At 36.5% G+C, this 22,548-nt stretch overlaps 1 protein-coding gene across 23 annotated transcripts in view; it reads right to left on the bottom strand.

Annotated features, from left to right (window-relative positions):
• TCF12 (transcription factor 12) overlaps positions 1-22,548 on the bottom strand; it is a 194,452-nt gene that overhangs the window by 47,541 nt on the left and 124,363 nt on the right. For all 23 annotated transcript variants that reach the window (XM_086848994.1, XM_086849006.1, XM_086848995.1 and 20 more), the window contains 3 exons: positions 22,347-22,411; positions 7,058-7,193; positions 3,678-3,730 (listed from right to left, as the gene is read on the bottom strand). In XM_086848994.1, coding sequence (XP_086705120.1) covers positions 3,678-3,730; positions 7,058-7,193; positions 22,347-22,411 — 254 coding nt within the window. The remainder of the gene's footprint in view (positions 1-3,677; positions 3,731-7,057; positions 7,194-22,346; positions 22,412-22,548) is intronic.

The following is a 22,548-nucleotide window of genomic DNA, read 5'->3' as shown; positions in this document are numbered from 1 at the left end:
AGCTCAGTTTTGAAAGACTGGCAGGAAAGCAGAAGGAAAGTGCCTTAAATGGGAGGTAGTTCTATGCATGCAAACCAAGTTTGCTGTATCTGCACCATAAATAATTCTTGCAAGGAATTAGCACCCATGGACTATACACATGCTATAGAGAGTGATATATGAGGAACCCCTATGATGAAACTACAAACAGTCTTACATGTATTGGAAAATATGAGTTTGAATTTAGAAAGAAATCCCTGGTATCAGAAAAGACTCATTTGACAATCTCTTATTAAATAAATGCAATCCAAAGTTTAATATTAACTGATCGTCTCAGGTGCTATGGAAAGCCTAAAATACTCAAAATACTTATTAGAAGCTACACAGAAAAGAAGCAGACATTTATGTCTGTATGTCACAGCTCATTTTCTGTAACAAAAATCAACAGATACAATGTATCTGTTGATACAGATGATTTCTCTGTTATTTCTCTGATATGACACTAATTAAATAGCACAAGAATGATGATAGATATTCACACTGTTTATCTTAGAATTATGACCTCATGATAGCCACTGATTATGGTACTAGTAACAAATGTTAGTTTGAAATCTCTCCTACTCCACATGTAAATAGGAGGTTTTTGCTCACAGCCCACCCGTTTTTGGATGATGATCTCCCTGGGTATGTCCGAGCGAGCCTTACTCGCCTGTCTTCTCCCTCCACAGCCTGAGCAGCTCTCTGGAAGCCCTGACACTCTGCTCTTCCTGGCTGAGGAGCTACACTGGTTTCAAGCCACATGATGTTATTAGTGTCTGGCTTAGTTAACTCCTACAATCAGAAAAATTCTTAGAAATACAGCAGTTTTCAGTCTCTGAAGATAATGTAACTCACTGAACAGTATTTTCCCCCTCTATAATACAAACAGAACAGCAATCTTGCTGCTCACTCAAACCTGGCTGGAAAAAAAATATGTTTTTTAATTGCTATCCTTCTCCGAGTGCTCTAAATTTAGTAGTTGTAGTTGAACATAAATGCATGCATGTAAATATTCAAAATGTTTTGGGCAGTGAATAACCACTTACAAGTTAACAACACAAAAACTTAAAAATGCATTTGCCTGGAACATTTAATTTTTACAGTAAGAGGACAAATTCAGATTGAGTTGCATTCCAGAAAGAAGCCAAACAATTCACCAGCACTTTTTCTCTGTGACTGTTTTTACTTTAGGCCCTGATAAGAACACATTAAAAAAGATAAACCTCAAAACAAATAATTTCAGAATGTACCATACAAAACCAAAGGAAAAGAGACAAACTAGAGGAAGGGTTGTTTGGGTTTTTTTTTGAATCATTATTACTTAAAAGACTGTTATTAAATTACAGTTATCTAGGAAATTAAATTACTGCTGAGTATCCGTTGACATGGCAGCCTTATCCTAACAAAAACATTGCAGAAACCAGTATTTTAGAAACTGGAAAATTAAAAAATACAGATTTGTATAACAAAATTAAGTATCAATTTTTTCTTCTGACTTTTCATATTATAATTAAACTTCTCTGCACTAAAGGAACTTTTTCCCACAATACATTCTGACTTCTTATGAAGGTATATTCAAAATAAAGACTTACACTTACATAATGATCTACCCAAATTAAATGTCTCATGATGCTCAGTGAAATTTAATTTTGTGTCATCTTCCACATATGCAGTATCTAATACAATTTTTTTGATTTTTTGGTAATGTGTCATTTTATTTCAAGGCTCTATTCAGCAGTGAAAGCATTGAAATACAGAGCAACAGTGCTTAAAATCTGCAGCATCACAATCATTGATTATTCACAGTAACTGCACTTAATTGCACAGATTGGTACGATGTTAATACAAATAAAATCTATCAGCATTTTACTGTCTCCATTCTTATAGAAGATGAATTAAATGAAAACCATTTGAAAAACACTGCTTGTTAAAATTAAACTGTGGTAAGAGAAATGAAAGGAATCTTTCATTCTCCAAAATTATCTCTTTACCTGGCTGATGCTACTAAATATTAAACATGTAGCATAAGCTTTATTACTGCCTAGAATTACTGTAATAAATGTCATGAAAATTGTACTGCTATGTGTTTTAGCTTCTCTGACATTTTAAATATATTTTTGTTAATCTAGCAGAAATCATCTGCTAGACTGTAAAGCCACCCTACATAACACGCAACTGTTAAAATGTAAATTGCTAAACTATTTTTAGCTGCTGCTGAAGGGGGAAAAAAAAAAGGGGAGGGGGGGAAAGAAGAATATTCCTGGCCTCGGGAATAATGATTTGAGGCATTGTGTTCATTTTGTTTATCAAGCAGCTATTCAGCCTCTAGTGGGGCCCAAGTGCTTATGCAAGCAAAAGCTTTTAAGAGTGCCTGCAGCTGCAATCCTGGCTTCCAGGTAGGCTGCAGGTTCAGAGCACAGCTGCCCCAGGCTATCCACACTATCTCAGCTCCATCTGGAAGTACTGTTAAAATAGGATTTCAGATCCCGGGTTCTGTCTGTATCATCGTGAGCAGGGGGAGGAAGAAGGGAAGAAGAGGGAGGAGAGAACAGGGGAGATGCGAGGGCTAGAAGAGACCATCCGTAGTTCAGCCTCAATACAAAATGAAAAGCTCAGCCCCATTTTGCTCCCACTATATTACTGTTGCCTGTGCAGTGTGTTCTATTCAGCCTATCCGGCTTTGAGTTATGACTCATCCAAGTGCACCTGCGCCCATGTGTTAAGTACTGCCAAATAAAAGCCCAACATCCATTTACACAACAAAGAGATGTATCCCGCAAGGCAGCGGAGCTTCCCCCTCCCCTCCTGTTTGTTCTGAGCAGGGGAAAAAATAATTCTGTCCTTCACTTCACTGGGGATTTTTCACTTCACGTGGATTTTTAAATGCAGATTCATTTATAAACAATTTTCTTCCTTTTAAGAATAAAGCATATTTAATACCACAGAACACCCCTATAGCATTAGATTATCACAGCCATTAATGATTTTTCCACCAAAACCCTTCCAACCTTTTTTATCAAAGCCCTTTATTCTCGAAGGATAAATTTTCAAGCAAAGAGGGATCAACAAACTAGTTGCTTGAAAGCTTTCCTGATGCTAGGCTGAAGTTAGGAAAGGCTTAATGAAGGCTTTAAAATCCACCAGGGCTTCACAATGAACATCTGACTCGGTGATTTATGCATATTAATAACCTCAGTCCTACTGAGGCAAGCTGAGCTGTACATGTCCTCCGAATCTTAATGTCTTCAGCTCCACTGGGATTATTACAAATGTAAATTTCTAAGATTCTCAGCTATTAATCTCTGTCTGTCCTCCTGTTCAGCAACATAATGACTAATTAAACATCAAAAGACCTGTACAGGAGATCTTCTTTGACAGCTCCTGGCCCAGCTCTCTTCCCAAGAGAGGAATTCAAATGACAGGGACAAGTGGGTAGGAGCATATGAGCGAGCTACAAATCACTGCTATGAAATCTAAAAATTCCACATCAAATGTGTATTTAGTCCTGCAGAACCACTCCCAATTACCTAGCCTAGCTGTTCATGTCCAGCAGACAGCCCTTCTAGCGCTGAACTTGAGTAATTTGTATGTAGGGCAGGTGAAGAGAATGCAATTTGAGCCCAATTTTTATCACTACAAGTAAAAAATGTAGTACTTACAGAAGAAGGCAAACCAGGGGGCACCTTTCTTACTTTCTTTGTCTGCAGAGGATCTGTACACAGAAAAACATCATTTCATCAAGTATCTACATTAGAGGTGAAAAAGAATAAATAGTTACATTGCTCCGTTTTTTCCTTCCATGATGAATTTCTTATTTTCCAATTTCATGCATGTTTTATTCCCTGGCAAAGAGATTTGTCTTTCACATCAATATAAAAATGTAACATCCTGATGCTCTCCTATAAAATAAAGCCTTGTTAAATAGTTACTTTCAATTCTTTTCCTAAGGAAAACAGTTATTCCTAAGAATATATAATAATTATCATATACAATATAACTAAGAACAGTTTCTCTGAAGGGTATACTTATGACCTTATACAGTTGCTAAGAAAGAGAGCAAGGTTTTGAGATACACCAGGAGGAAAATGGGACTTATTAGCAAGAGAAATGCTTTCTTTTCTGCACATGAGAGTAAAGACAGAACTATCCAAAAGGAAATTGACATGTTAAGGTATGACTTATACTCTAAGAATATTAACATGATGTAAATTTTATAGTTTTTAGATTCTACCAAGATTGTAAATAAACAACAAATCGGTTTTAAATAAACAAAATCCTAATTGCTTTCCTGGAGTAATAAAGTCAATACATCTCAAATTTACATGTAACAGTAAAGTTGGAGGTATGATACCTGCATCTTTCTTCCAATAGGTATTGTATTATAACAAAAGTACCTAGCAATTTCACTACTAAACCAAGAATCTGAACCAGTTTAATCAGATGCTAATACAATTAATCTGAAAACTCTGCATGCAAATTACAAATTAACTGGTGTTTTGAAGATGAGAATCTGGCAAGATTACCAGTTCTGCAGTTAACCAATGAAGTCCTTAATTAAACACAAAATTCCTATTTTTCTGTTTTAATTCAGAACATTTATGATGATATGAGAAGATAAAGGTGAGATAAGGTGAAATATCTGCTGGATATCTTTACTCTCATAATTTCCCATAGGGCACGTGCACAAAGAAAAGAAAAGGACTTTTGGAAGAGATATTTACATTGGATTCAGAGCATCACCTGGAAGAGAACACTGGTTGGTTTCAATGCAATTTAATATGAAATTTATCAAGAGCTTGTTATAATCCTGGTCAGACTTCTTGGGGATAAAATGGGCATAATTTGACTTAGTTAGAAATTCTCAGGCAGCAGATTTGTAGCATTTAACAAGTCCATTTAAAAAAAAAATAATTAAAACTCAGACATACTTTCTCAAGCCATTGGAAAAGACTTGAGATAAAAGTGCACTTCCTTCTCCTGACATTCCTGGAAAAAACATTTCCATGATTTTGTATCCACCACCTGCCATATCCTAGGTTACAAGCCCCAGATTCAACCATGACAGAAAGAGGAATATCACCAGTTTGAGCATGTTTATACCCCCTGAACTTCTCTTTCAAAGAAAAAGAGAAATATACTCTGAAAACTCTACACTTCGCTTCCATTTGTTTAATTTAATATCAGGAACTTCCCAAACTCTATCCAGTTTGCACAGGAAACAAGGATCTCATTCAGGACCATCTCAATGACTGCTGCTCACAGTGACCTTCCTGCACGTATCTGGAGCACCCTGCACCCAGCACCAACAGCCCCTGGTGCTCAAACCCAGAGCAGGTTACTGCTGTAAGCAGCTTCTTGTAAAACCAATTCAGTGTGGGCTAAAACACCATCATCATCATCTTAAAATACAAGTATTTTCTATTGAAGTTCAACCACCCTTTCAAGTTGTATACAATTCCACTGAACTTTTGTAAGAGTGTTCCTTTCCTGAAACAGGTATGAGGAACTGCTGCATTTGTTCTGGTATGAGCAACAGGAATTCTTACAACAATCTTCATAAAGATAGCCAACCCCAAGTTAAATGGCAGTTAGCTTGACAACAAGGTAAAAAGGTTATATAAATATGGCATTTTAAAACACATATATACACATATGCATTAAGAGAAGAGAAAATGGCCTTAAACTGTACCAAGGGAGATTTAGGTTCAATGTCAGGAAAAATTTCTTCTCTGAAAGAGCTGTCAGGCATGGGAACAGACTGCCCAGGAAGTGGTGGACACCATCCCTGAAGGGATTTAAAAGATGTGTAGATGTGGCACCTGGGCACACGGGTTAGTGGTGGACTGGGCAGCGCTGGGGTAAAGGTTGGACTCGATGGTCTTAGAGGGTTTTTTCAAATGTAATGATACCATGATAAATAAGATTAAGTTCTAAAGTAATGTTTTTTATAAAACAACTGTTAAAAAACAATTTCAAGCATTTCAGGACTATTTTAGTGCCCAGGATATTTGTAGTTATAGTTAATATTGAAGTTATTTCACAAAGCAATTTGCATTTCAAAATTTTATTTTGGGTAAAGTATGGTTGGAGTTACATGGTTCCAACAAAGATTTTTACTATGGAATAGAAGTGCTATACAGAATGAGGGACCTTAAAGACTCAGCCATACAATTAGAGAAAATCTAATGATCTATCATACTGATACTGAAATATAAGGTAGCTGGAATATAAGGTTATTTAACTAGAATATAAGAGTGCAGTCTCTCTTTTTATACCAAAAAGATTTTTTTCCAATTTGCACACCCAATTATTCACAATAGTCTTATAGCAGATACTGTAGAACAGCTGACTCATTCTTGATTCTCTGATTCAAGAGAATTGGAGAGCTATAAAATATTACCACAGTCTATGACCAGGTATGAAAATTCCATTCACCTCCAACTATCCCCAGATTAAAATACTAATACTGTCACAGGATTATAGCAATTTTAAGCAAGTTCCTACCTGCATATATTGTAAGGTAGTTTGATTTTATGATAAACTACTAGCCTCCAATTGCTAAGATCTTTAAAGGCATGTTGAACCAATTACAATGAACTATATATTGCCTTGAATAAAGTTACTTTTAGCATATAAAAGGATAATTGTTTCCCCTTTGTGTCCTTCCCCTACTAAATAATGGTAATGACCTCAAGGTCAGGCATTTCCAGGAGTTAATGATGGCACGGGTTAAGGGCACTCAGCTGGTCATCAGCTCCTATCCATCTGTCATTATTGCTTTTGCAATTAAGGGTTTTATTAGAGTTTCTTGTTTGTTTTGTAAGCCAGACTGGCCAGTGTTGAATCCAAGCTAGAGTCTCAAAGAAAATGTTAAAAATTCCAGTTTTTCTCTTATATGGCAGTTTGGTGCAATTTCAATTGCCCAGCACAGATCAATCTCCTGTATATTAAATGAACCCTTCGAAAAAAAATAAAAAATAAAATAAAGTCTGCAGAGAAGCATCATGAACAAAAGTTTTAAGCTGTTTATATTACTTACCAAGAGCTGGTGAGTCATGAAGTGGTCGGCGGCGCTGATTTGTGCCAGAAAACGGATAGTAGGGTGTTCCAGGTTTTCCAGAGGATGACAGCTGACCTGGACTTCCAAGCCCCATATCAGACCGAAGCAGACTAGACTACAAAAGTATAGAGAAAAGTCAAATTAAATTCTGTAACAATGCAGCTCTTAATGTGCCAGGCTGACAAACTATTAACCACACTTACTGCTCTTGGCATTTAAGGGAATTTACTGAGATTTAGTGAAGGTTCTAGAGCTCAAAAAAATGTTAACTTTTTAAAATCAATGTTCAGAGTATGCACCACAGCACAACTCAGAAAGGCAGAACGAGTTTGGCTGTGAGCCTCCAGAAAGCCATAACCATTTCAGCTGAAAACATCTGAAAGAATCAATTCATATTTAAATTTTAAACAAAAATCATAATCCTTTGTTTTGTTTGCAATATAACACCTCTTCTATTACACAATATAAACATAATTGATAAAAACTGCTAAGAGTTTATGGTGTGACATTAAGTTTTATCACATACTTAGAAATCAAGACTTAGATTACATTCATAAAAACATGGAATAAAATTGTCCAAAAAAAAAATCAAATGCAGACAAGAGATAACAGAGTAGATTAATGAACAGAACATGAAAAATTGACATTTTAAAAACTTCAAATTAACAAAGTAGTTGAACCCTACCCTTTTTGTTCCCTTTTCATGCAGTAAAAACAAAAGCATTCTAAACACTTATCAAGTGCATTGTATATTGTTTGACCTCACATAATTTGGATTTCCTCTGTAAAACTGAAATGAATGTTGGTGATTTAGAACAACATCATTTTTCCACAGGTGATGTTACACTTAGCTTTGTTTTAGTCTGAAAATCCTGACTTGGAGTGAAACCCACAAAATTGTACAGAAAATATTCTTGTACCAGGTGGTAAAAATTCACTGTTTTGCTCCTGGCTGCTGCATACAGCTTTCCTCACAGAGCAGCACCCACTCCACATTGCACACAGCTAAATACACACTGCTCTTAATGTCTGGCAGTGTTTAAAGGCCACGTGGAAGCAGCAGCCTCAGAAGCAATTTGATTTCTTCAGCCGTGGTCAGTACATGGTGCAGCCTTCCCAGTACAAGGCAGGCAAGCACAGCTGGCAGGACCACAGGGATGTTTTGCTTAGACTCATCTGCACTGACATTTCATTGTCAGGTGATGCTAAGACAGAAAATGCTAACTGGAGTAACTTTCATACCAAAACCCTGCCTAATTTCTCCTTCAGCTTCACTTCTCTCAATCCAACATTCCTCATCCCATCCAAGGGCTCTCCAGGAGGAGCCCCCGTGCCCCCACAGCTTCTGAAGGTTTCACCAAACCCACTCGTGGGCTGGATTATGGCAGGGACTGCCCCAGTGCTGCTGCCTGCTCAGGATACAGCAGCCCACCGGCATTGCTGCAGAGGCCACGCATTGCTCCTGCCCCTCCTCACCTTCCCTTCTGAGGCCCAAATACCTCATTCATAAATAAAAGTATTTTTGGATTATAGATCATCGAAACTGAGTTGACTGCTGTGAGGAGTGAAAGGTGGGGTTCACTCATACAGCTCACAGTAAGGTACTAAATACCTTCTACCTTGCAGTGCACTGGGATTAACAGAAAATTAAGACTTCAGATAGTTACAGAATATATATAAAATAAGCTTTTTTTTCTTTGCATGGTATCACCATTGAAATGTCTCTCTTTTCTTGTTTGATGACTAATTTGAGCATGAAAAATCTTATATTTTTAATTGACTAGAGTGGGATGTGAAATAATCGCCCCATCACAAACTAAAGGAAGGCCCAAGTGTTAAGTATGTTATACAAAAGTGTGAAGATCAAAATTTATTAAAAATATTACTGCATAGAAATAGCTTCCTCTCACCTTAACTTCTTCATTTTTATTCTTACAATAGTCTTTGAAATACAATTCATAATCTGATACTCATATTAAAATGAGATACTCTGATGGAGTGACAAAAGTATATAGCAAAAACATGCAGGACAAAATCTGCTGGTGGGCTGTTCCGAGGTATTCTAATATTTGCTTTGGTTGAATTGTTAAGATTTTATTGTTTTGCTGAAAACATTATGAACATCAGAATATCTGGCTTACTCAGTATAAATCTGAATTTAGCAAAGATACTATTCTAAACATTTACTACAGTTTTGGAGGTGAACACCGGTGCAGAAAACCTGGACAATGTTTTGTGACAAGCAGCTCCTTCAAACCAGCACTGGCCAGAAAAAGAAATTAAACCAGTTCTCACTTAGGCCAACACTTGACCTTCTCGACCAAGAATACCCAGGACTGAAGGAAAATTTCTTTGCATAGCCTGTGGGGAAGGGAGGCAGTATTGTGATAGTTGTCATTTCAAGTAGCTGAGGCAAGGCCCTCTCCCAGAAGGGCCGGAGCGCCGGGGCTGGCACGGAGCTCTGGAGGTCAGCGAGTGCAGCCCTGCTCGCTCAGAGCAGCTGTCAAACACAATTAGCAACTACGGCCCCTTCACTTCATGGACAACCCTCCCTGCTACCCCAGCATCTCCCCTGGTCACTGCAGGGATTTTGGAAATGCAAAGGGATCCATACAGATGCTTCCAAAAAAATAGTGGTGGGAGGGTTCCTAGTTCCTCTGTTCCCCTACTCATTAGGAGATGGGGAAAGATTTAAAAAAAATAAATTAATACTACTACTAATAATAAAATAAATAAATAACTAGAACCAACCAGTAAAAACTCTACAAAGTCATTCCAAAAGGTATGAGTGTGTATCTTTTCCAGACTTTACTTTATTACATTTGCCACTCTTGCTCTTATCCTAAGTATTCCAGTGTTTGACATTGTCACCAGACCCTGAATTTCAAAGCAGCCTGGCTTCTACAATAACATAAAATTAGTGTGTAAGCACTATGGTAGACACACAGTAAATCTCAAGCTGTGCAACACACTCTGAAAAAGTTTTCTGATCTACACTGTATTTGGGTAAGCATTTTTTTATTTATAAAAAGGATTAAAAAACCAAAACAACACAAAACTACAACCCTCTTCTACCATTAGCCCAATCAAATGAAACATCTGTTTAGAATTTTGTAATTGCTCCTCAGTCTTCCAAAAGAAAATAAAAATAGATGTCATTAGTTCAGCTCATTGATTTTTCTGCCTGTTTGAACCAATTGAGAAAAAATATTGATTAGGACTGATCCTTTCCTAAGGGCATCTGATAAAGAAAGGAATACAAAAATACCACTGAGGATAGCAAAAAAGCTTTGTATTATCAGCATCAAGCTTCTCCTGACGAAGTGCCCGAGGTCCCTGCGCAGAGGCAGATCACTTACACCCATAGTTAGGGGCATTCTCCACAGAGAACCTGCATGTTCACTCTGAACCTCATCTGCCAAGCATGTATCCAATTACCAAAGAATAATCAATGACTGGTTATTCTCCTGAATGCTTGTCCAAGTCCTTGTCTGTACTACCATTGTAAGTAAACAGGAATCACGCATAAAAATTTGCTTCTTTGGAGTTTATAATGCATATATTCAGTTTCAAGATCTACAAAAAGTTATTTAAGGCAATGTTTCCCATAAGGAGTGAGTGTTCAATAGCTTGAAAAAAAATTAAAAATAAAAAGCTTTTAGTACAATCAACTAAGAACACTTCAAGCCTGATTCAGAAAAGAAAAGAGAAAAAGATGTAAACATGACTCTTTTATTTTTGAGATTTATCCCTTTCAGAGAAACCAAGAAACAGTTTTGATAGCCTCGGGGGAAATTGCATGGCCTGACCCAAATAGAAAGGCTTTCACAAGGGCTACTATCTCAACAAATGCTTTTAAGGAGTCACTTTCCTAGAGTATTCTCATAAAAATGAAATGCAGGGGAGTCATCTATTCAAGCATTGCAAGGATGAGGTGGTGGGAGAAGAATCATATTTACATATAGGGGGTGGATTTCTGCACCTTTGTCACAGGAAACAAGTAACTTTGCATTGCAGCTGCACTTTCGTGCAGGCAAAGTTCACTTCCATTCAAACTAACAACCCAATCAACCATATGCTTGTATCAAAGTGATATGCTCAAGATAAAAAGAGGCTCCTTAGTCAACTTACTTTAAAATGGTTTTTAAATTGATTCTTTCAAAGAATTTAAACATTAAAGTAAAAAAGAGTTTGACTAATTCCAAGTGCTCTTCTCTCCAGCCCAGCTCTATGACTCTCTAGAAACAATTTGATACCAACACTGCTCTGACTTCAATGAACTTCTAGGACATCAGCCAGCAAAATTCTAATAATGCTGGTAAACATTTCTTTGATTTTACTTTGATATTAAAAAAAAAAAAGTGAACAAGTAAAGGCCTACAGATGTCCTTATATAATATTCCTTGCAGCTCTCTAATATTTAGGCTCTATACAAACAGGAAAGCCAAGCTGTCCAGAAAACAACATAGTTTTAGAAAACATACTCCATACACCACCTATATAATGTTTTACCTGTTTAAAAATGTTTTTGCCACAGGCAGCTAGCCTTGTGCTTCTTGGTCTAATTCTTGTTCACATTCTTTTCTTAAATGCAAACATAGGCAAACACTTCTAAGGATTCAAATTTTCCCAGCGTAGCCATAGCCAAACTATGTGATAGTTTCATCCAAATACAACTGTGTGCCTTTACATTATTCATTATTTTCTATCAAAAGAATAATATGGTTGAGAATAAAAGCATTAGCCCATTATATGCAACTGATTATGACAGGCCTATTATGCTGGCATAATAAGGCAGTCTGCTTTGGCAGTGAAATGAGAGCTGCAACTCACCAACTGCAAACTTAGATCTTGAAAACCTCCCCAACTAGATTCAACTAGATTTTATTTTTCCTATTTTTCTGCATTAGCTTTCCTTTCGTAAAGTTTATGCTTTCAATCCTAGTAGTCAGGCTGTACCTATTTAAAGCAGGAAAACTGTCTAGAGGTAAAGCAAAAAAAAAGTACTTGAGTGTTTAGTTAAAAATTTGGAGCCTGCATACTTCACTTTTATAAAATAATGTAATGCAACACCATTCATCTCTATCAAATCCCTCCATTATCCCACCACAGTCACTGACAAACTCACTTGGCATCTCTCTATTTCTCAGAATTACACAGAGCAGATGGCAAGTGCATTCCTTGCCTTACTGTAAACTTGAAATGTTGCCCTGGGTAGAGCACAAGTTTCATGTGCATGTCCTTTTTACTCAGTGAGCTATTTGGATGTCTTAGAGCATGGATATAATGTGTCTCAATCTTGCATGTCTTCCCTTATAGATAAACCTGACAATTTGCATAAACTGGCTTAAAAGAACATAACAAAACAGAAAAGTTGAACTCTGGTAAACTTGCAAAATCCCCCAGCAAAGTTGAATATTTTGTTACGGTGTTTCCAAAGGAAAACCCAGCACAACACTGCTACAACACTAATAATTGCTCTGAAATCCTAGTCCAGTAGGGAGGTTAGTGCTGCAAAAAGACCATTCACACAAGTTCCACGTCATGCCGTTTAAGCCGAAAATATAACTAAGATATAAAGTGTTGAATTTCACTTTACTCAAGTCTCCAGTCTTTGGAAACTGTAATGAATATGCACTCCAAAATAGGAGCTGAATTTGGAAAAAACACTGACATATGATGTAAATTCATTATAAATTTAAATTTTAGGGATATGTTTGCAATTATCAGCATGTTGTTAAAGAATCTCATCCTGAGAATATCATCAAATAGTAATGTGAAATACAGTGTTACCATTTTGAGAACAAAGGGACTCTGAATGAGTAATCAATAGCAACTGGCAGAAAATGAGGCATTAATTATGATCCTCTCTAGTGTTTTGTCTCAAACAACGTTTCATTAAATATATTGTGCTAACCTGTACATCTCCAAGCCATTACCAATAGATTTGATCAGATACATTTTTGGTCTGTTTCAGGAGGAGGAAAATATCGGAATTAGAAAACCAAAACAACATCTAAAGTGTTATATGATAACTTGAGCTTTTTTTTTTTCTTGATCAATTTAAAGGAAATCAGGGGTTGCTAATAAAACATCTCAGGAGAGGATCCTTTAACAACATGTTGATAATTGCAAACATATTCCTCATTTTAAAAAAATACTTAGGTCTTTTAATCTCAGTGTAGTCTCTTGAAAATTTAATTATCATCTCCTATATCTAAAGTATCATGCAGGTTTGAGAAGATAATGACAGTCATCCATCAACTGCATCCTGCCAGTGTAATCAGGCTAATCTAGCTCACTGGATTAAAAAACAGCTACCTAGGGTACTAAATACTGAAGTGATGCAACACCATAAGCAAAATTACATTTAGCTTTACTGTCTTTCCAATTAATGTTAACATCGATGAAGATCAGGTTATCAATATATTCTCTTTTTATGCCAAAGCTTTTCCAGATCACCGTGAGCTGCTTACTCATGTGTGTACCTAAGCAGAGGCTGCTACTGTGGCAAATTCTGTTCATGTGTAAATATAGTGGGACTGAGCACAGGGACAGAGGAGAGAAAAGAAAGGAGTTTATTCAGAATTACATATATGGTTTTTTTTTAGCACTGAGGAGAGCAAAGATTAAATGAAAAGGGAAGGAATAATTTTGTATTCTTTTTGCATCTAAATGTCTTTAAAGACCCTGATTAACACAAATATTTTGAAGAGTTCCTTCCTTCTCTTTTGCAATATTGTCTTCCCTGCACTGATGCTACATATTGGCAAGACTACAAATTCAGTTTTACGCTTCTAAAGCAGCACCCTGCTGATGTTGGTGTCCAATCCCGGAGGTTATGCTGGCTCAGCTTCTCTTCCTTCATCCCCCCGGGCAAGGTATTTCTTCGTTGCTGACTGAATTCTAGGAAGGCATTACTAAGCATTGTGATTACAGGTCAGGCACTCCTCCCTTTGCCTTTGAATCTTTTCACTGCATTATGAAAACAGTAATTTGAACAGCGTCCTTACTGTGATTATACAAAAGCCACTTTCTGAAGAACTCAAAATTTCACAAGAGAAGTTGCTGAGTGGTTATTCATCTATTTTATAATTTTTAAGGTACCACCCTCCTTGCTTTCCTTTGTTATTATAAGATATTAGCATTAGGAGTCAATATTATAATAAAGTATTTTATGCTGAGTCTTATTTACACAAGTCAGACTATAAAGGATATTATAAAGCTCAAACTATCTTCACATCTGTTCCTCCCTCTGCATCTTCAGCAAAATGATTTAAAAATATTTCAGACCATTAGTAGATCATTTCATATAGCATGGAAGTTGTACATCTCCTCTCCCACACAACCAAGAGAAAAATCTCTCTTGCTCTAAGCACCGAGTCAGAAAATCATTAACATGATAAGGGTATGTTAATAAAGTAACCAGTTAAATGTTAGGACTTAAGACAGAGAACCCATATATTTTCACATGATCAAGGGAGAGCTGAGTTCAATAGTAGGGTGCTAGGAAATATCTTAGGCTACAATCCCCTTTCCAGAGTAGGTGTTATCCTTCTCTCCCTGCTCTTCAGAAACCTGTGCCAACAGGAGCACCAGTGTCTCAAAAAGCACTCCAGAACACACAGCTGAAACCAGCACAAGTTGGATGGTTTAGTTCCATGAAGGAGGAATGTAAACGACCAATCTTGTGTTTCTTTCCGTCACTGAGTAGCGCCCAAGCTCCACTCCCCCACCCATCCCAGGAAGCAGTGCTCAGTAACAGGTTCCTACACCACTCAACACCCCCTCCCCTACTCAGGGCCTCTATTCCTCTTGACACCAGTTATTTGTGCATATGTGAAGTTTGGGAAGGGACTTTCTCTACCTATTAATTTAAAAAGGAAGGTAAATGGAGGCTTAACATACTAGAGTAATTACAGACAAAAGGAATGCTCACTTCAAGAAAATCCAAAGGGCAATCCAGCTCATTCAAATAGACATGGCTGGGAGTACAGAGCTGAGCTAATATTTTCCCCATCCTCCACTAATACCATAAATTTGTAATCGAGAAGCACCCAGCTCTGAGGCAGTCTGAATAGCTGGACAAAAATAGTAATTTACCAAATAAGTTTTATCTGTACTCCTTGCTGTAGAATTATTTTTACTTCCTTATGCAGCAGTATGCAAGATAATATGTATATTAGTTTACAGAATATTCATAATCTTAAATACAATCAAAAATAAACAAAAAAAAAAAAAGGTGGCAAGAAAATTTGCCAACCCTAAATGGTGTGAGAAAGAGAAGGGCAAAGACAAGAAACTGTTTGCCTGGTAAAGGAATTGAAAATAATTCCTTACAGAACTGCTCCCCCTTTATAAATAGCATCCCTCCTCCAACTATAACGAATTCCTAACACCTGCTACCCACTTTATTCCAGGGGGAATGTCTTCCCTGATTAACTTCAGGTGGTCACCTCCAGCGCTGGAAAAAGAAATCTAGCCTGTGCCCCATACATTTTCACTTCCTAAAAAGGTTCTGCAGACTCCTTATCTGCTGAGTGACAGGAGATATTTTCCCAATAGCACAATAAGTAATTCACTTCTAATAAATCATGATGAAAAGAAGGTTAATATTGCTTGATTCTACTTGAGAAGTAAAATGAAGCAAAAGAAACTAAAGTTCAGGCATTCCATCTGCCCTAAAACTATATATCCTTCTCCCCATCGCAATCTTTTAGGATGGTATCAGCTGGCTGGCAGAATCCAGAGTCACTGCTTCAGTTAACATTGTTTCAGCCTTTCCTTCAGCAGCTGCATTTCTTGGAGATTGATAGCTCAGCTGTAAAAATCTGCTTCAGGGAGACACCTGATATCAAAAGTGTCAGAGAAGGGGAGATTAAAAAGAGAAAATTTACAAAATAAAATCAGTTTTTCAGCTTTAAAGTCATATTGGTATTAAAAACCCCACACATGTACAAGCCTTAAATTCTTTATACTTCCATAACTCAGTATTACTTGGATTTAAGGAGACATCATGTTCTCTATATTGCTTCTAAAACGACGCGAGGAAGGAAGAAAAGCAACTGGTGCCAGTGCTCGTGGCCTTTCTAAGGCCCCACTCATCAGAAAGGTCCAGAAAAAACCATAATTTTCTGCCTCATTGCAAAGATGCATCTAAAGCATCCTCAAACATACTCCAGCAGCGAGGAGGAAGAGCTTTCTGGTTGTTTATTGGACACTGGGTAGCAGCAAGCCTGGCAAAGCACGGTAGGAGCAGCTGCAGTGCCGGGCTGCCACGCCGCTCCTCGGGCCTACACCTGCAGCCTGAGGAGGATTTATTTGCGTGCCTTTGCACCCATCGGAACAACAACCACCTCGGAAAATACGATATGTGACAAGTTCCTTTTTCTAGTATAACTCTTACATTTTAAGTAACATCTCAACTGTCAAATGCCACTAAAATCCTGCTCTACCCCACCGCTCACAATCACTCATTTATTTCACTGTTGTCACTTCCAAGTTTTTTGTTCTCACAAAACTTGTATTTCGAATTACATTTTACATATTCTTCTCTACTTTTCCATTTTTTATCAGTAAATCTCATTTCTGCTTCCCACATACATTTTTCACATTATCTTTCACATAATCACATTTTTGTCTTTATGCTTAATCTTACAGCTGTTTAATGTTACCTGATGCTTTATTAAAAACATTAAAATCAGTCAATCTTCTTCATTACACCAAATACACATCTTACAATTATATAGTTTAGGAACATATTAAAAATACTTTTAAATTGGTACTATTCTGTGCTATATTCCTTTCACCTTTTGCTTGCTTAATCCTCACCACCTAGCCAGTAACACAAAAAAGTTGCCATTTTTGCTTTTGCACAATACGAACAAGCTTTTATGTTCTCCCTAGGCAGCTCAAATTTCTGGAATTGTACCCTCATTACACTTCCTCAGCTATTAGAGAGTGAGCTCTGAGATACTACTTGCCCCAACATTGCAGGATTGTTCTTTAGGTTGGAATTCTGCTCAAGCTGCTTTAAAGTCTCTTTAAATTTTAAAGAGGCAAATTACTGACTATGCAAAGACAAAGTAACATACACTTGCAGTCATTTCTTTTGCTGAAGTGATCATCTGTTAAATTGCCCAAGAAATTGGTGCTAAAGGCATTCTTTGAGTTTATTCCACAAGTTCTTAGAGTGTTTGTTAAGAAACAAATTTTTTTTTGCACAAAAATAAAACAACTTTTTAGTCTGTTAAGGATGTAACAGCTAAAAAATACAGTCTAACATGCTGCCATTTTATTCTTTAATAAATAGCTAAATTTGTAGGCAACAAGATACAAACAAAAAGTTCCACATTAAATTGTGAAGAAAGGAGAATAGGTAAATTCTGAAAAGTTGTCTGAAATCATGTCTTAATATGTTTACTTGAAGTATATCCCCATAAGGAGCACTAAGTGTGGCGCTAATGTGCATAAAATGTTACTGTCATACTGCAAAATTCAGGCTAATTTAATAAAGCCTGATGGGCCTTACATCATGTTGCAATGATGCAATAATATGCTGCTAAATGAGTCACCTCACATTAGCTTCATGGCAACAGCAGAGCTGATGGCTATTGAAGGGAAAATGGGGTAGCAATATTACTGCAAATATTGATGGACCAGCTTTCTATTGGATTTATTTTATCTAAGAAAAAGCTGCTTTATTTATTGTGCATTATCAACATGCACAAAACTTATATAATAATAGCAGCAAGAATGAGTTAAAAATCCATCTGCCACTAAATAAAATATATGTACTGTACGCAGTATCATATAGGTTATCCATATGCTCTCTGTGTAATGCTATATATTTCATGCATTATGTATATACATTATGTAGTATAGTGTATATTTTATAAATTATTTTTTATATATATGATTGTACATAGTCTAAGTGAAATGTATTTAGTATATTCAATCCATAGCTCCTTCCAGCACTCTCATATTCTACAGTTTAATCAGCAGCAGTTTTTTCTAAATGGGTTTTATAATTTCTAAAGTGTCCCATCATCATGTAGACCATTGAGATTAATGAGTAACAAAAATGGAGTAAATTAAGATACGACTCTTTTAAAAGGCTATGCCTTAAACCACAAGTGGTGAATGACTCTTTAGTTCCTGCCTAGCATCCATTACATTCTGCACTCGATTCTACCTCCTTTCCCACACACAGGATAGTGTGCAGACTTCAAATTATTATGAAGGGAGGATAAATGTGTTATCTCCACACGTCAAAAAATCCATCACATCTATTTTTCATGCATGATTGTTTAGAATGAAAATAGAACATTAAGGGGATAGTCACCAACGATTTACTATCTTGAGCCTAGTGATGCCAGTGGGGAGAGACTGTGCCAGGCACATGAGAACAGGCATTGTGAGGCTAAAGGAGCATCCCCCTGCCAATTACCCAGGGCACTCATGGGCTCCTGGGGATAAAGTTCACCTTCTGTGAAAATCCACACAAACAATTAGAAGAATTAGTCTAACAGCTACACATGTACTGCACATTTATCTCAATTTCACTTTAAAAATAGTGCAGACCCCTGGCTTTCTTTAAACTCAGACCTGTCAAACCAATGTGCAGTGACAGCTGGGGACCTTTATGATGATATTGGGAACGGGAGTAGTAAATTCAATATCTAAAGTCTAATGTTGTTTCTTTCACATAAGCTACTGTTTTCAGTACTAAACAATACAAATGCGAAAAAAATCCTTTTTATTACAAGAAGCTTCCTGAAAATTTAACTTTTACCTGATTTATAATTTGTGAAAAAATGTCCTTCCCAAAATTGCAATTACATGGCCAACAGGAATGGTGGAGTTCCCCACAAGAACCACAAACCACCACCTGCCCTCCAATTCAAAGACACAAGAAGAGACTTTGTATCAAGTCATGCAGCATTGCATTTCATTCTGACAGAAAAATAGAGTTTTTAGTATTTCTTCTAAAAGCTGTCAATTCTTCCTCCAGGTAAAAATATTTAGCATTCATCTAAACCAGCTCTACACAAGCCTCAATTTGTCATCTTACCCATCCACTTAAAGTCCATATACTTTTGGATGCTCCTTTTTGGCTTGTTTAAAACACCTGATGGAAAGAAAACCTGAGAATCTGCACTTCCTGCTAAAAAAATATTCATAAATTAGCCATATTTACGTTCTTGTGACTAAATGTTACAGCTGAATCAGATTCTATTACCTAAGTCGCTCAGGTTTTTAAGCTACATTGAAAATCAATCACACTTCAACTCCTACAGCCTAAATATAAAGCCTGTAGGTAGCAAACAGTCCCTACAAACCACTGCTTAGATTATTTTCAGTAAAAGGTGAGAATGATACTAAGACTCTGAAACATTGCAGTTTACAGTAGTCTTGAAAATTTTCATTGCAGCCTTCTGTAAACTCAACAGAAAGTAAAAATTAAAACTCCTCACACTTCCATACTAGGTTATTAATACCCTTTATACCAGTAACATAAGGAAAGGAGGTAGGAGAAGGATGGATTCAAGAGTATTTGGAGAAGTTAGGTTAAGTTAGAAGCTCAATTCACGTGTACCAAGTAACAAACTCGGGAGACTGACTGGCTCTTGCCACTTTATCATTTCAGAAACCTTAGCCACTTCCTTGAAGAACTCATGGTTCAGAGCAGAAACTGAAAGAGTGGGGTTGGTTAGTTTCAGAGAGGAAGAAGAATAGTGGCTTGTAATTCCTCAACAACCTAAATTTCCTTTTTATTTTTTTTAAGAATACTGGAAGAAATAGACTGCAAATGTCAGAAGATAATGGAGAAGTGATACTGATTCAGCTGGAGTACACTATATAAAATAATTTCCTTCTCAGATTGCATAATAGATGATTTAATAAGGCTTTTACCACTTCCACATTTCACAGGTATCCTAAGAAACCACGGACAACTAAAACTAGTGCTGAATACAGAGCAAATCTGACTGAAAAACAACTAAGAGTTTATGATCAGCAGTGGGTGAATGTATTAACTTAGATTTTGCAGGCGTCTGTTTTGGGCATCATTCCACCTCTTAATTAGTGACTTGGATGAAAAATGAAGACTACATTTACTAAACTCACAAAGCAAATAACCCATAAGGATCTACAAACGCAGTGCAAGGCTGGAATTCAAAATTGCACAGACAAATTTAGAGATGGTAGAAGCAACGCGCTAAAAAAGTAAATACATTTTTGCACATGGAACCTGTAAACCGAAAACCACAGGGTGAGGAATAGGAAGCTAGCCAGCATTATCATAAAAAGGTATTGGGAAATTGCAGATCACCACAATTCAAATATGTATCAAAAACTGGATATTTGTTAGAAAAATAGGCAAGTACCACCCAGCAAAAAATTCACAGTATTATGTGAAAGATCCATGAAATTTCTTTTTGCCATGGTGGTAAGGCCCTAGGTGATACTTGACTTCATTTAAAGCACTGGAATTCCCTAGAGTTGTGAACCTACTGGAGAACATTCAGAGCAGAGCATAAGCTTTTCTACTGGTATTTCAGTCTGAGCTAGATCCTGATACATAGCCACTGTTATAATATACCTGCACTTTACACGCCCAGGTAAAAATTAACTCCAGTTATGTCTTATCTTTTCTAAGGACTCTTTATCATCTTAATCATCTAATGGTTTTTCCAGCCTCTGCAGACTTAAAAGAGAATAGATTCTCCTCCATGTTCACTGTCTGTAAGACAAGAGTTAGCTACTTTAATTACAGTGATGTTTAGATAAGGGACCTGGAAACTTTGTTAAAGTAATTACACCTCAGTAGCTGAAAATGAAACCCGGGGTGTGTTCATGCAGCCTCTTCCATCTCTAGACTCTTGAGAACAGACCACATGAAACCTCTGTCAGGGACAATGCAGCTGGTTCTTCATTTGGGTAGTAATGACCTCTCATGATCACTTTGGAGCTTCTCTATGACAGATTTCAAACACTGTAGCTGCAATGAGAGCACTACCATGCATTTACAAAAAACAAACAAACAAAAAATTCAAAAATATTCAGAAACCCCACCACATTCCAAGTTAAATAATTCAAATGCTGACAGATTTACCTGACAAAGACCCAAAAAAGTACAAACTGTAACTTATCACATGAATTTAAATGGAATTAATATTTAATTGAAAGTTAACTCTATGTTCTTGTTTTATTATCCTGAATATACAGATTTACCTACAGTAACATTTTTGACACATACTAAAAATTTTAAAGGAAAAAAAACTTGAGGGAGATTAAATAGTCAGAAGCTTATCAAAGGGATAAACAGAACTAAACATGATGTTAATAAAAACAAACATGTATAAGATTGTAGGCTATATGTATCTATGTATATATGTAAAAAGTTATTATTAAATGGTACTAGACAGAAACAATCCTAAATATACAGAGATATAAAAGGATTTTCCTCACTGAGAAACAGGACAACAGAAACTACACTCATTACTGCAAAGCAGAATGGAATTTCATGCAAAGTTCACATAAAACCATTTTCCAATACAAAACATTAACTTAATGAAAGAGTAACGTGGAAATTAATTTGCTTCCAAACTAATGTCAAATTTAATTTATTATATTTAAATAGAGTACGTACAGAGTTATTTCAACCAGTAACTACACTAATACAATGTTTTACTGTCTAGACTGGCAATAATGTGAAGCCCATAACTCTCAGGTAAAGAGCTATACTGCTTTTTGGGAGAATATTGCTGAAAGCTCACCCATACAGCTACAAATGGGTCTTTGTTTGCCACATCTGCGTTGCAGAGAAGTAGTAAAGGCTGTGAGAATGATCCTTTCTTAATAGGGGAAGCATTGCCACATGGTGCTGCCCATTCACACCTCCCAAGCTACTAGTTAAAAGACTGAAAACCAAGATGTCAAACTCATATCCTAGATGTATCCTCCAGAAAAAAGACACTCCTGAAAATATCTGTTCAAAGGAAATGCTCAACCTACAGTAAAATTAAAAAATTATTCCTCTTTGAGAAAATAAATTAATTTCTTAGAATTATAAACACATTAATTATTTAAATCTTTATCAACAGACACTGAAGGCAATCATATGCTAATTATACTTTTTAAACAGCCCAACTTCCTGTGCATTCAAAACAAACTTTTAAACAACGATCAAAGTATTCTTAGTCTGGCTCATTAGAAATAACATGAAGGAAATCATCACTCTAAAATGAAGAAACTCTGTACTTACTTGACAGCCTGGTAAGCCTGTATCTCTACCATACAGTGGAAATGGACCTCTGTCGGAGGTTTTTCCTATAAAAGAAAGAAATTTGAAATTTGGTTATTTTTAAAATCCCCTAGACATCTGCATCAGTTATCCTTTTATATGCAATTCAGAAAATCTATTAGCATCATAATAAATTTACAAACATCAAGTTGCACAAATAAAA

Source organism: Cyanistes caeruleus, chromosome 13, assembly GCF_971803275.1.
Source record: "Cyanistes caeruleus chromosome 13, bCyaCae1.hap1.1, whole genome shotgun sequence".
In the NCBI taxonomy this organism is placed as follows: domain Eukaryota; kingdom Metazoa; phylum Chordata; class Aves; order Passeriformes; family Paridae; genus Cyanistes; species Cyanistes caeruleus.
Note: the sequence above shows the minus strand (reverse complement) of the source record. Positions and strands in the feature narration are given on the sequence as shown.